General features: G+C 52.1%; 1 protein-coding gene across 1 annotated transcript in view; it reads right to left on the reverse strand.

The window, feature by feature from the left end:
• Nucleotides 1-12,818, reverse strand: part of rskrb (ribosomal protein S6 kinase related b) — a 34,035-nt gene that overhangs the window by 7,360 nt on the left and 13,857 nt on the right. Inside the window, exons 5-11 of the mRNA XM_072469964.1 lie at nucleotides 11,206-11,275; nucleotides 8,746-8,853; nucleotides 6,939-6,979; nucleotides 6,638-6,665; nucleotides 2,746-2,835; nucleotides 1,777-1,865; nucleotides 100-210 (exon numbers count right to left, since the gene is read on the reverse strand). Of these exons, the coding sequence (XP_072326065.1) occupies nucleotides 100-210; nucleotides 1,777-1,865; nucleotides 2,746-2,835; nucleotides 6,638-6,665; nucleotides 6,939-6,979; nucleotides 8,746-8,853; nucleotides 11,206-11,275 (537 nt within the window). The remainder of the gene's footprint in view (nucleotides 1-99; nucleotides 211-1,776; nucleotides 1,866-2,745; nucleotides 2,836-6,637; nucleotides 6,666-6,938; nucleotides 6,980-8,745; nucleotides 8,854-11,205; nucleotides 11,276-12,818) is intronic.

Raw genomic sequence — 12,818 nt, forward strand, 5'->3', positions numbered from 1 at the left:
GATTGGCCACGCTAAATTGCCCCTTAATTGGGAAAAATGAATTGGGTACTCTAAATTTATGAAAAAGAAGAAATAAAAGGTTGATAAAGGCGATTGTACCTCAGAGAGTAGGATAGTGAGGTTGTGGCTGATGGTGGCTGGAGGGACAATGTCAGCCTCCTCCACACGAAGCAGCATTGAGGCATGATCACACTGTGGCTCCACTGGAAACTGAGGGTCAGACAGAGAAATCCCGTTAGCAGGAGTACGAGCTCCTTTCCCAGCTCACGCTGTTGTCTGACAGCAGAAACATTGAGTCATATACAACACGCACACTCTGAACACAACTGCAGCTCTGAGGAAAGGGACTGGTGGGCAGCACGGTAGCACAGTGGATAGCACAATTGCTTCACAGCTCCTGGGTCCCAGGTTCGATTCCCGGCTTGGGTCACTGTCTGTGCGGAGTCTGCACGTTCTCCCCGTGTCTGCGTTGGTTTCCTCCGGGTGCTCCGGTTTCCTCTCACAGTCAAAAGATGTGCAGGTTAGGTGGATTGGCCAAGATAAATTGCCCTTAGTGTCCAAAATTGCCCTTAGTGTTGTTGGGTGGGGTTGCTGGGTTATGGGGGGGGGGGGGGGGGGGGGGGGGGGGGCTTGGGTAGGGTGCTCTTTCCGAGGGCTGTTGCAGACTCGACGGGCTGAATGGCCTCCTTCTGCACTGTACATTCTACAATGCTACGACAGGGAATTCAGGAGCAGGGACAAAGGCCGCGCAAGGATTGATGTGCAGGGGGAGTGCAGAGGGTGGGGGCAGCTGGAAAAGTTCATATCTTTATTGATCAGACCATCCAATCGGCTGTCATTCCTGCCCTCCCTCCCAGACCAACCTTCAACCTCTGCACTAGCTGTGAACTCGCATCTTTCTCTATCCCACTATACCCCCCCCACACACACACACACACACACACACGCGCGCGCGCGCGCGCGCGCGCGCACAACACCCCTGTATGAAACCTCAGAACAATTATGCACTTTACTTTCCCCCAGGCGCGCTGCATCACCTGCCTTCCAATCGCACTCCAGGTTGTGGGTCCTGGCTAAACCTGGTGGGGTGGGGGGCGAGAGTTGTCTTTTCTGGACCCTTTCAGCATTCATTCACTCCTCCCCCCACCCCGGGATGCTCCTATAGTTGAGTGACAGGAAACACACAAACTCTCAAATCCACCAGAAAGACATTTAAATTAAACACAAAGCTGAACAGTACAATTTTTATAAACATAAATTTAAAGCATTGAAGTAATTTTTTCCAATTAAGGGGTAATTTAGCGTGGCCAATCCACCTAAACCTGCACATCTTTTGGATTGTGGGGGCGAGACCCACGCAGACACGGGGAGAATGTGCAAACTCCACACGGACAGTGACCCAGAGCCGGGATCGAACCTGGGACCTCGCGCCGAGGAGCAGCAGTGCTAGCCATCATGCTGCCCCTGCAGAACAGTACAATTGACATTTAATACAATAAAACAAAAATGCTTCACCAGAGTCCTATCGAACACATTTAATACTGAGCTACACAAGGTCAAAGAAAGCTTGACCAAAGGGACAGGATTTAAGGAGCATCTTTAAGGTGGAGAGAGAGGGTCAGAGTGTGCAGGGAGGGAGATCCGGAGCTTAGGGTCCAGGTAGCTAAAGGCACGGTTGTGGTTTCAGGCACACAGGGTAAGAAGGTGGTATATCACATTAACAACCCCCTCCCCATAGACAGCCCCCAACACTAGCTCCTGGGGAGGCGTAGCTACCTTGCCAGTGACCAGAGCGAAGAGGAGGACTCCGAGGGACCACCAGTCAGCTGTGTGATTGTAGGGACTGCCCCTCAACACTTCAGGAGCTGTAAATAGCAACAGGTCAAATGTCAACAACAGGGGAGGCTAATGAACCGTCACCCAGAGCGGTGCAGAGGAAGGTTTGGTCAGGCTTGCAATACAATTCCGCACAATGATACCTGCTGTACCCCATTGTTAACAATCTCCAAACTCTGCTGTGACGCCAACTTGTCCCCGATGTTTAATACAGTAAATCCCCGGTCAACACAAAGTGTGTGAAGAATGCTAGGCTTTTCATAATGCTGTTAAACTGGGCACCTATTGGGAATAATACCTCAGAAAGTGTCGGAACGTATCCCGCCTTTTCTTGGTACCTGCCCAAAGTAGCAGATTAAAACCGGATTCAGTGTGGGGGAATGTGAGCAGGTCTCACAGCTGCCGTTCCAAGGGGCAATACTGCAGAATATTGAAGGCCAGCCCATGACATAAAGCAGATTCCTTTTAAACTTTACACTTAACAACGAATAGATAAGAATTTGAAAGATGGAATGTTCGCACTAACGTGGTGGCCGTGGGTCGAGATTCTCTATTCTTTCTCAATAGAGAGATTTAATATTCAGGATGGAGTTCTCCAGTTGTAAAGCCGCCCGAACATTTGGGAGGCTCGACGCTATTTCAAGGCATTTCGAACAGACCGAGACAGACCCCACCCCTTAGTGGCCATTGCCCACCCCCGCTGTGACCTTTCCCCTCAGCGACCTTCCCTCCTCTCTCTCTCCGGTGACCTCTCCCTCATGAACCTTGCCCCCTCCCCAGTGATCTTGCCCCCTTAACCCATGACCTTATCCTCTCCCCAATGACCCACACAGTGACCGTACCCCTTTCCCCTCCCCTACAGTGACCGTACCGCCCTCCCCTCCCGACCCCCACCCCCAGTGACCTTACCCATGTACTGAATGGTTCCACAGATGGTGTGAGCCCTCTCTCCACGGCACAGTCTACGGCACAAACCAAAATCTGTCAACCTGACGTGGCCTGAGAGAGAGAGAGAGAGAAATGTTGTATCTGGTTCCAGAACAATACTTACCCATTACAAAGCTGATGATTAAAGGATTTGATAGGGTCGACAGAGAGAAGAGGGAGGAATCCTGTGAGGAGGGTGACTGGTTGGAAGAATAGGCAGATAGGTGGCTGTTACAGTAGACAGGAGCCTGGGCTTTGAGAGAGGTGAAGCAATTGCAAAAGCAAGGAATCTTTGATGAAGCTGTATAAACGCTAGTTCGGCATAAAGTGGAGCAGCGTGTCGAATTCTGGGCACAAAAGGAGGAGGGATGTGGAGCAGGCGGAGAAAAATGGTCCCAGAGACTCGAGTAATGTGCAGAAGCTTGGCCTGAATTTCCTTGGCGAAGAGAAGATGGACAGGTTTGATAGAGGTGAAATCATGAGGGGTCTCTACAGAGTCGATAGGGAGAAACTGTTCCCATTGGGCGGATGGGTTGAGAACCCGGGGACGATGATATCAGGTGATCAGGTGATGCAAATGAGCCAATGGTGACATGAAGAAAAATGTTTCAATGCAGCGAGTGGTTAGGATCTGGAATATACTGTCTGAGAGTGTGGTGGAGGCAGGGTCACACAGCGAGTGGTTAGGATCTGGAATGTACTGTCTGAGAGTGTGGTGGAGGCAGGGTCACACAGCGAGTGGTTAGGATCTGGAATGTACTGTCTGAGAGCGTGGTGGAGGCAGATTCATACAGCGAGTGGTTAGGATCTGGAATGTACTGTCTGAGAGTGAGAGAGACAGATTCACACAGCGAGTGGTTAGGATCTAGAATGCACTGTCTGAGAGTGTGGTGGAGGCAGGGTCACACAGCGAGTGGTTAGGATCCGGAATGTACTGTCTGAGAGCGTGGTGGAGGCAGATTCACACAGCGAGTGGTTAGGATCTGGAATGTACTGTCTGAGAGCGTGGTGGAGGCAGGGTCACACAGCGAGTGGTTAGGATCTGGAATGTACTGTGAGAGCGTGGTGGGGGCAGATTCACACAGCGAGTGATTAGGATCTGGAATGTACTGTCTGAGAGTGAGAGAGACAGGTTCACACAGCGAGTGGTTAGGATCTGGAATGTACGGTCTGTGAGTGTGGTGGAGGCAGATTCACACAGCGAGTGGTTAGGATCTGGAATGTACTGTCTGAGAGTGAGAGAGACAGATTCACACAGCGAGTGGTTAGGATCTAGAATGCACTGTCTGAGAGTGTGGTGGAGGCAGGGTCACACAGCGAGTGGTTAAGATCTGGAATGTTCTGTCTGAGAGTGTGGTGAAGGCAGATTCACACAGCGAGACGTTAGGATCTGGAATGTACTGTCTGAGAGTGTGGTGGAGGCAGATTCACACAGCGAGTGGTTAGGATCTGGAATGTACTGTCTGAGAGTGTGGTGGAGGCAGATTCACACAGCGAGTGGTTAGGATCTGGAATGTACTGTCCGAGAGTGTGGTGGAGACAGATTCACACAGCGAGTGGTTAGGATCTGGAATGTACTGTCTGAGAGTGTGGTGGAGGCAGATTCACACAGCGAGTGGTTAGGATCTGGAATGTACTGTCTGTGAGTGTGGTGGAGGCAGATTCACACAGCGAGTGGTTAGGATCTGGAATGTACTGTCTGAGTGTGGTGGAGACAGATTAACACAGCGAGTGGTTATGATCTGGAATGCACTGTCTGAGAGTGTGGTGGAGGCAGATTCACACAGCGAGTGGTTAGGATCTGGAATGCACTGTCTGAGAGTGTGGTGGAGGCATGTTCACACAGCGAGTGGTTAGGATCTGGAATGTACTGTCTGAGAGTGTGGTGGAGGCAGGTTCACACAGCGAATGGTTAGGATCTGGAATGTACTGTCTGTGAGTGTGGTGGAGGCAGATTCACGCAGCGAGTGGTTAGGATCCGGAATGTACTGTCTGAGAGTGTGGTGGAGGCAGATTCACACAGCGAGTGGTTAGGATCCGGAATGTACTGTCTGAGTGTGGTGGAGGCAGATTCACACAGCGAGTGGTTAGGATCTGGAATGTACTGTCTGAGAGTGTGGTGGAGGCAGATTCACACAGCGAGTGGTTAGGATCTGGAATGTACTGTCTGAGTGTGGTGGAGGCAGATTCACACAGCGAGTGGTTAGGATCTGGAATGTACTGTCTGTGAGTGTGGTGGAGGCAGATTCACACAGCGAGTGGTTAGGATCTGGAATGTACTGTCTGAGAGTGTGGTGGAGGCAGATTCACACAGCGAGTAGTTAGGATCTGGAATGTACTGTCTGTGAGTGTGGTGGAGGCAGATTCACACAGCGAGTGGTTAGGATCTGGAATGTACTGTCTGAGAGTGTGGTGGAGGCAGATTCACACAGCGAGTGGTTAGGATCTGGAATGTACTGTCTGTGAGTGTGGTGGAGGCAGATTCACACAGCGAGTGGTTATGATCTGGAATGCACTGTCTGAGAGAGTGGTGGAGGCAGGTTCACACAGCGAGTGGTTAGGATCTGGAATGTACTGTCTGAGAGTGTGGTGGAGGCAGGTTCACACAGCGAGTGGTTAGGATCTGGAATTAACTGTCTGAGAGTGTGGTGGAGGCAGGTTCACACAGCGAGTGGTTAGGATCTGGAATGTACTGTCTGAGAGTGTGGTGGAGGCAGGTTCACACAGTAAGTGGTTAGGATCTGGAATGTACTGTCTGAGAGTGTGGTGGAGACAGATTCACACAGCGAGTGGTTAGGATCTGGAATGTACTGTCTGAGAGTGTGGTGGAGGCAGGTTCACACAGCGAGTGGTTAGGATCTGGAATGTACTGTCTGAGAGTGTGGTGGAGGCAGGTTCACACAGCGAGTGGTTAGGATCTGAAATGTACTGTCGGAGAGTGTGGTGGAGGCAGGTTCACACAGCGAGTGGTTAGGATCTGGAATGTACTGTCTGAGAGTGTGGTGGAGGCAAGTTCACACAGCGAGTGGTTAGGATCTGGAATGTACTGTCTGTGAGTGTGGTGGAGACAGATTCACGCAGCGAGTGGTTAGGATCTGGAATGTACTGTCTGAGAGTGTGGTGGAGGCAAGTTCACACAGCGAGTGGTTAGGATCTGGAATGTACTGTCTGAGAGTGTGGTGGAGGCAAGTTCACACAGCGAGTGGTTAGGATCTGGAATGTACTGTCTGTGAGTGTGGTGGAGGCAGGTTCACACAGCGAGTGGTTAGGATCTGGAATGTACTGTCTGTGAGTGTGGTGGAGACAGATTCACGCAGCGAGTGGTTAGGATCCGGAATGAACTGTCACCGATTTGTATTTACAGAACCTGTAACGTAATAAAACCCCAAGGAGCTCCACGGGAGGGTTATATAGCAAATGTTGACACATACCCACACATTAGCATACTGGCCAAAGAGGTACGTTTAAGGAGTGACCGACAAGAAGGAAAGGGAGGTAGAGAGAGAGTCGGAGAGGTTTAGAGAGGGAATTCCAGAGCTTCGGGTCTCGATTGCTGGAGACGTGGCCTACGATGGTGCAGCGATGAATACTGGGGAGGCTCGAGGGGCCAGAATTAGAGCAAAGCAGAGATCTTGGAGGACTGGAAAGCTTGCAGAGATTAGAGAGATTAGGAGGGACAAGGTCACGGAGGGATTTGAAAACTAGGGCAAGAGTTACAGTCAGTGACATATTACAGTACCCACCGTTCAACGGCAGTACCTGTTACGGTTACATATTACAGTCCAATACCCTCACAGACAATCCCTGTCCATTACAATCAGTGACACATTACATATGGTAATGAATCCCAGCTTCCACCCGCCCCGCTGCTTACCTCGATCGTTCAGAAGTACATTCTCCATCTGAAAAAGACAAAGTTTAAAGTTTAACAGCTGATTCATAAGCAGGTTGGAGGGACAGGAAGCACAAACACTCTGATGCCACCTGACCAAGCTCCAACTCACTCAGAAGACCGCGGGAACGAGACACTCCATTGGGTCCGTCCCTCCAGCCTACAACCCAGACAACCCAGCCGGAAGTCTGGAGCTTCATCTATCTCCAGCATATGGGGACTTCCCCACATGCTACAGACCAGAATGAAGCGACGAGCGCCGTGGAAAGTGAGAGTTTCTTACCTTCACGTCGCGATGAACGACACCAATATCATGGAGGAACCCTGGAGGTGGAGAATCACAAAATAAACACCCAGTAACAACTCCAGTAACCGAGAGACAAAGGAGCAATTCTCGAGCCCCTTTCACAACCTCAGGATGTCGAAATGTGTTTTACAATCAATGAAGGACTTTCAAAGTGTCGGCACTTGTTATAATGTAGGACGTCTGGCAGCCAACGGGTGCACCGGAGGATTCCATTACAAAATGTTTTTGTCACATTGATTGAGGGATAAATATTGGCCAGAACTCCAGGAAGAAGCTCCCTACTTTTCTTCAAAATGGTGGCCGTGCGACCCATTACATCCAGGCCGGGATTCACTTTAAATGTTACATCCAAAAGACAACACTTCGGACAGTGCAGCCCTCCCTCCGTACTAACCCTCTGACAGTGCAGCCCTCCCTCCGTACTAACCCTCTGACAGTGCGGCTCTCCCTCAGTACTGACCCTCTGACAGTGCAGCACTCCCTCAGTACTAACCCTCTGACAGTGCAGCCCTCCCTCCGTACTGACCCTCTGACAGTGCGGCACTTTCTCAGTACTGACCCTCTGACAGTGCAGCACTCCCTCAGTACTGACCCTCTGACAGTGCAGCCCTCCCTCCGTACTGACCCTCTGACAGTGCGGCACTCCCTCACTACTGACCCTCTGACAGTGCAGCACTCCCTCAGTACTGACCCTCTGACTGTGCAGCACGCCCTCAGTACTGACCCTCTGACAGTGCGGCACTTACTCAGTACTGACCCTCTGACAGTGCAGCACTCCCTCCGTACTGACCCTCTGACAGTGCGGCACTCCTTCAGTACTGACCCTCTGACAGTGCAGCACTCCCTCAGTACTGACCCTCTGACAGTGCAGCACTCCCTCAGTACTGACCCTCTGACAGTGCGGCACGCCCTCAGTACTGACCCTCTGACAGTGCGGCACTTCCTCAGTACTGACCCTCTGACAGTGCAGCATTCCCTCAGTACTGACCCTCTGACAGTGCGGCACTCCCTCTGTACTGACCCTCTGACAGTGCAGCACTCCCTCAGTACTGACCCTCTGACAGTGCGGCACTCCCTCAGTACTGACCCTCTGACAGTGCGGCACTCCCTCAGTACTGACCCTTTGACAGTGCAGCACTCCCTCAGTACTGCCCCTCTGACAGTGCAGCATTCCCTCAGTACTGACCCTCTGACAGTGCAGCCCTCCGTCAGTACTGACCCTCTGACAGTGCAGCATTCCCTCAGTACTGACCCTCTGACAGTGCAGCACTCCCTCAGTACTGATCCTCTGACAGTGCAGCCCTCCCTCCGTACTGACCCTCTGACAGTGCGGCACACCCTCAGTACTGAGCCTCTGACAGTGCAGCTCTCCCTCCGTACTGACCCTCTGACAGTGCAGCACTCCCTCCGTACTGACCCTCTGACAGTGCAGAATTCCCTCAGTACTGACCCTCTGACAGTGTGGCACTCCCTCAGTACTGACCCTCTGACAGTGCAGCACTCCCTCAGTACTGACCCTCTGACAGTGCCGCACTCCCTCAGTACTGACCCTCTGACAGTGCGGCACTCCCTCAGTCCTGACCCTCTGACAGTGCAGCACTCCCTCAGTACTGACCCCCTGGCAGTGCAGCACTCCCTCAATACTGACCCTCTGACAGTGCGGGACTCCCTCAGTACTGACCCTCTGACAGTGCAGCACTCCCTCAGCTCTGACTGGGCTGTGGGCATGAGCTTTCTGGAGAGAAATCTGAACAAACGTTCCAGATGATTCTTGTCTACTCACCAATGGCAGAACCCAACTCGGCTGCAAACACTCGTGCCCTGCCCTCGGCAAAGGGCGCACAGTCTCTCCAGAGCATGTGGAGATCTCCAGCACCTTGGTAATCACACACTGCAGGAAGATAATGAGTGAGGAGACAGTCAGTTCCAGTGAAAACATTGTGGACAGGGCAGCCACAGGGTTCACCCAGTCTCACAGCAATAAGCAGCATCATACTCAAATATCCCAGGAATAGCTCAGGCCTGAGAACTCGCATCAAACAGACTGCTGCAGAATGGGATTGAAGCCTCACTGTCCTCCGCCCTGTCAATACTGGGATGATTCACTTAGTGTTATCCCTGATGTCCCAAAGGAGCATCAGTGAATTACAGGCAAGCACAGCAAAGAGGGAGGATATGTGGCCCATTGAATCTGTACTGGCTCTTTTTGAAGGGCAATGCCACTTCCCCACTCTTTCACTTCACAATTCCCTTCTGCTGCTGCCAGTGAATCCGCTTCCAACTCCCCAGGCAGCAGGCTCCAAATCCCAACCACCCAATTCACAAAATCCTTTTTTGCTCATCTCGCTTCCGCCTTAAACCTGCGCCGCCCCTGATATCGACTCTTTGGCCACAACATCCTTCGCAATTTTAAACACCTCCATCAAGTCTTCTCTCAGCTGTCCCTGCTCTATGGAGAGCAACCCCTGCCTCTCCGTGGGACTCAATCCCTCATCGCTGGAACCATTCTCAAACCCTCGGCCCCTCTCCGAAAAGCTGTCCTGTCCTCGGATTGGGCAAATTTACACTCCCTTTTGTCCCAGGGCCCCAGAAACCGGTCAGGTTAATGCACCTCGCCCGGTGCCATGACACCCTGTCCTCTCCACATGGTTCCCATTTATTTAACTCCCAATTTCTGCACATACTCTTGGAGAAGTCAGGCTGGTGTTTTGAAGGATAGATGGCAATAAGCAGTGCAAAGTGAGGACGTGCGCACACACACGCACACTCACTCACGACAATTCTACTCTGCTCACCATTGTGGATAAGCTGCTGAATTCCTCATAATAACTGGAGGAGGCCATTCTACCCGAGCCTGTCCCACCAAAACTTCGACCATGGCAGTCCCCTGTTCTAACTCTAGGTGCCCAGATCCCCAAATACCTTTGCTTCACAAAAATCTATCAATTTCAGATTTAAAGTTAATGATTGATCGTCAATGGCCGCTTGTGGAAGAGAGTTCCAAACTTCAATCACCCTTTTGTACGTGGAAGTGATTCCTCATTTCGCTCCTGAAAAGTCCGCCACTAACTTTAACACCCTGGGGCTAGATTTACCAACTTATTTGCGGAAATATCCAATAGTGATCCTGTGTGCATCTAGGGATGTGCTCTCTGATTTCCTGACGACTCTGATCACAGAGCACGGTAACATTGTGGTTAGCACAATTGCTTCACAGCTCCAGGGTCCCAGGTTCGATTCCCGGCTTGGGTCACTGTCTGTGCGGAGTCTGCACGTTCTCCCCGTGTCTGCGTGGGTTTCCTCCGGGTGCTCCGGTTTCCTCCCACAGTCCAAAGATGAGCAGGTTAGGAAGCTTGGCCACGCTAAATTTTCCCTTGGTGTCCAAAAAATGTTAGATGGGGTTACGGGCAGAGGATGGAGCTGTGGGCTTGGGAATGGTGGTCTTTCCAAGGGCCGGTGCAGACTTGATGGGCCGAGTGGCCTTCTTCTGTACTGTAAATTCTATGAGATTACGATCTCAGTTTGAGTGACCTCGACTGAAATTTTAACCCTTTCTGCCCCAAATGTCATTCTGGTAAATCTGCACTGCACTCCCTCCAAGGCCAATATCTCCTCCCGGAGAAGTGATGCCCCCAGCTGCTCAGTGCGCCGGATATGATCTAACCAGAGGTATGCCTGAAAGGTGACCTCCTACCCCAGTTGTATTGGAGCCCCCTAGACATAGAATCTTAAAATAGTTAGAGCACAGAAGGAGGCCATTCAGCCCGCCTGGCCTGTGCTGGCCCACCAAAAGAGAAACTCACCCCGTACCAGTCGCTCTAGCCCTGCAAATCATTCCTTTTCAGGGGGTGATCCTGTTGCCTTTTCAAAGACCCTGCCTCCACCACATTCTCGGGCTTTGCATTCCAGATCGCTGCGGTAAAATAAATTCTTCTCATCCCCGCCCCCCCCGCTCTCCCATCTCTCATCCCGGCCATCGCTAGGACGTTGTACCTTTGCAGCCTCTCCTGGGTTTATTAATTTTCAGTGTTTAGCCAATCATGGTTGATATTGTTCGGGTCTCTGCTCCCTCAGCAGTCCCCGTCTCCACAATGGTGAGAGCTGGAGGTGAATTGTGTAAACTGGCAGGGGGGCCGGGGGGGGGGGGCTACTCTATGGGCCAGTAGCTACACACACACACAACTAACCAAAAACCACACAGGCACCAGAGCTGGGGTAATCTCTGGTGCGCCGGTGAACTCACTAATGAAGAGCAGGCGTGAGGTCTGCCAGCACTCCCGTAAACCCTGCACGAACGGATGGTCAACCTGCTTCTGGGAAGGAAAAGGAGAAGAAAACATTTCCACAGACAGCTCCCGAGTCAGGGGCGGCGAGGCAGGGTGGGGGCGTCAGGTGGGGAGTCACAGGAAAACGTCAGCAGGAGCTCTGGCAAGGACGTGTCGGGTGGTAACAAAGACGATAGGAGGCAGGAGGAGGCCAGCGAAATCCCCCCCACCTCATAACTCAGTCTTGGGACGTTCCAATTGATCCCCATCCTTTGAGGGAAATGAGCTGCAGATTTCCCCTCTGCCTCGTGTGGGGATGTCCTCTCTGATTTCGCCCCCGAATGGCCCGGCTCGACACTCCAGTAAAGGCGTTACCTAAATGCACATTTTGTTGCTGTTGCTCCCCCACCAGAGGAACTTAATTTTTCGTTATCCGTCCCAGCAAATCTTTGAGCAGTTTAAACATCCTGATCAGATTATTCCTCAATCTGGGCAGCACGGTGGTGCGGTGGTTAGCACTGCTGCCTCACGGCGCCAAGGACCCGGGTTCGATCCCGGCCCTGGGTCACTGTCCGTGTGGAGTTTGCACATTCTCCCAGTGTCTGGGTCGGTCTCACCCCCACCACCCAAACATGTGCAGGGTAGGTGGATTGGCCACGCTAAATTGCCCCTTAATTGGAAAAATAGAATTGGGTACACTAAATGTATTTTTAAAAAGTTTATTCCTCAATTTTGTAAACTGGCCAGAACACAAGCCTGGTTTCTGGATCAGGAGCAAGGTCAGCCAGCCAGACCTCCCCCAGCTCCAGGAAGAGAGGGGAACCACAAGGTGGGGTGGGGGGGGGGGACACACGAGCTGGGGTGGGAAGTCATCTGCTTGGGGGGTGGGTGGGGAAGAACAAGAAGCTGGGGAGGGGGAACAACTAGCTGGGCGATGAGGTGGGATGGGGGGGGGACATTTACTCACGTTGGAGCCTAATTGTAGGAGGGGGAAGAGGTTAAAAAGAGCAATTTCGAAGTTTATCTCCAGACAGACACACAGCAGCTCCCCACACCTTCCAGCTCTGGCCCACCCAGACGGGTCAGTGGGAACATACAGCCAGTTTTGTCCTAAGGCACGCACATGCGTGTCCCAGCTTGGGATCGCCTAGTTCAGTGGGAAGGAATCTTGCGGCCGGATTGCCCCGTTCCCCCAGCCACCTGGTTCCCGGCGGTTCGCAGTTCCCTGGTGATGGGATCCTCCCGCCAGCCACTTGTCCATGGGATTTCCCACTGAAGCCAGCCCGTACTGCTGGGAAACCCGCGGCGGCGGAGAAGTGCCAGCGGGAACAGAGAATCCCAACATTGGAGAATTCCGGCCATGGTCCCGGGGGTTAGGTGGAGGATCGTTTCCCGCTGGGTGTCTGGAAATCCTGCATGAATGAGTCTGGGAATGGGGTCCCAATCAGGATAGCCCACGATGCCGCACGCAGTCAAACATCCCGCCAACACTCCGTGCTAGAATTTTCATAAGGAACCAGGACGGAGATTTATTTCGATGAATCCACGAGAATATTGTGTTGATCTCTTGACTGTACAGGGTGTGTGTGGG

This window comes from Scyliorhinus torazame, chromosome 12 (assembly GCF_047496885.1).
Source record: "Scyliorhinus torazame isolate Kashiwa2021f chromosome 12, sScyTor2.1, whole genome shotgun sequence".
NCBI classification, from domain to species: domain Eukaryota; kingdom Metazoa; phylum Chordata; class Chondrichthyes; order Carcharhiniformes; family Scyliorhinidae; genus Scyliorhinus; species Scyliorhinus torazame.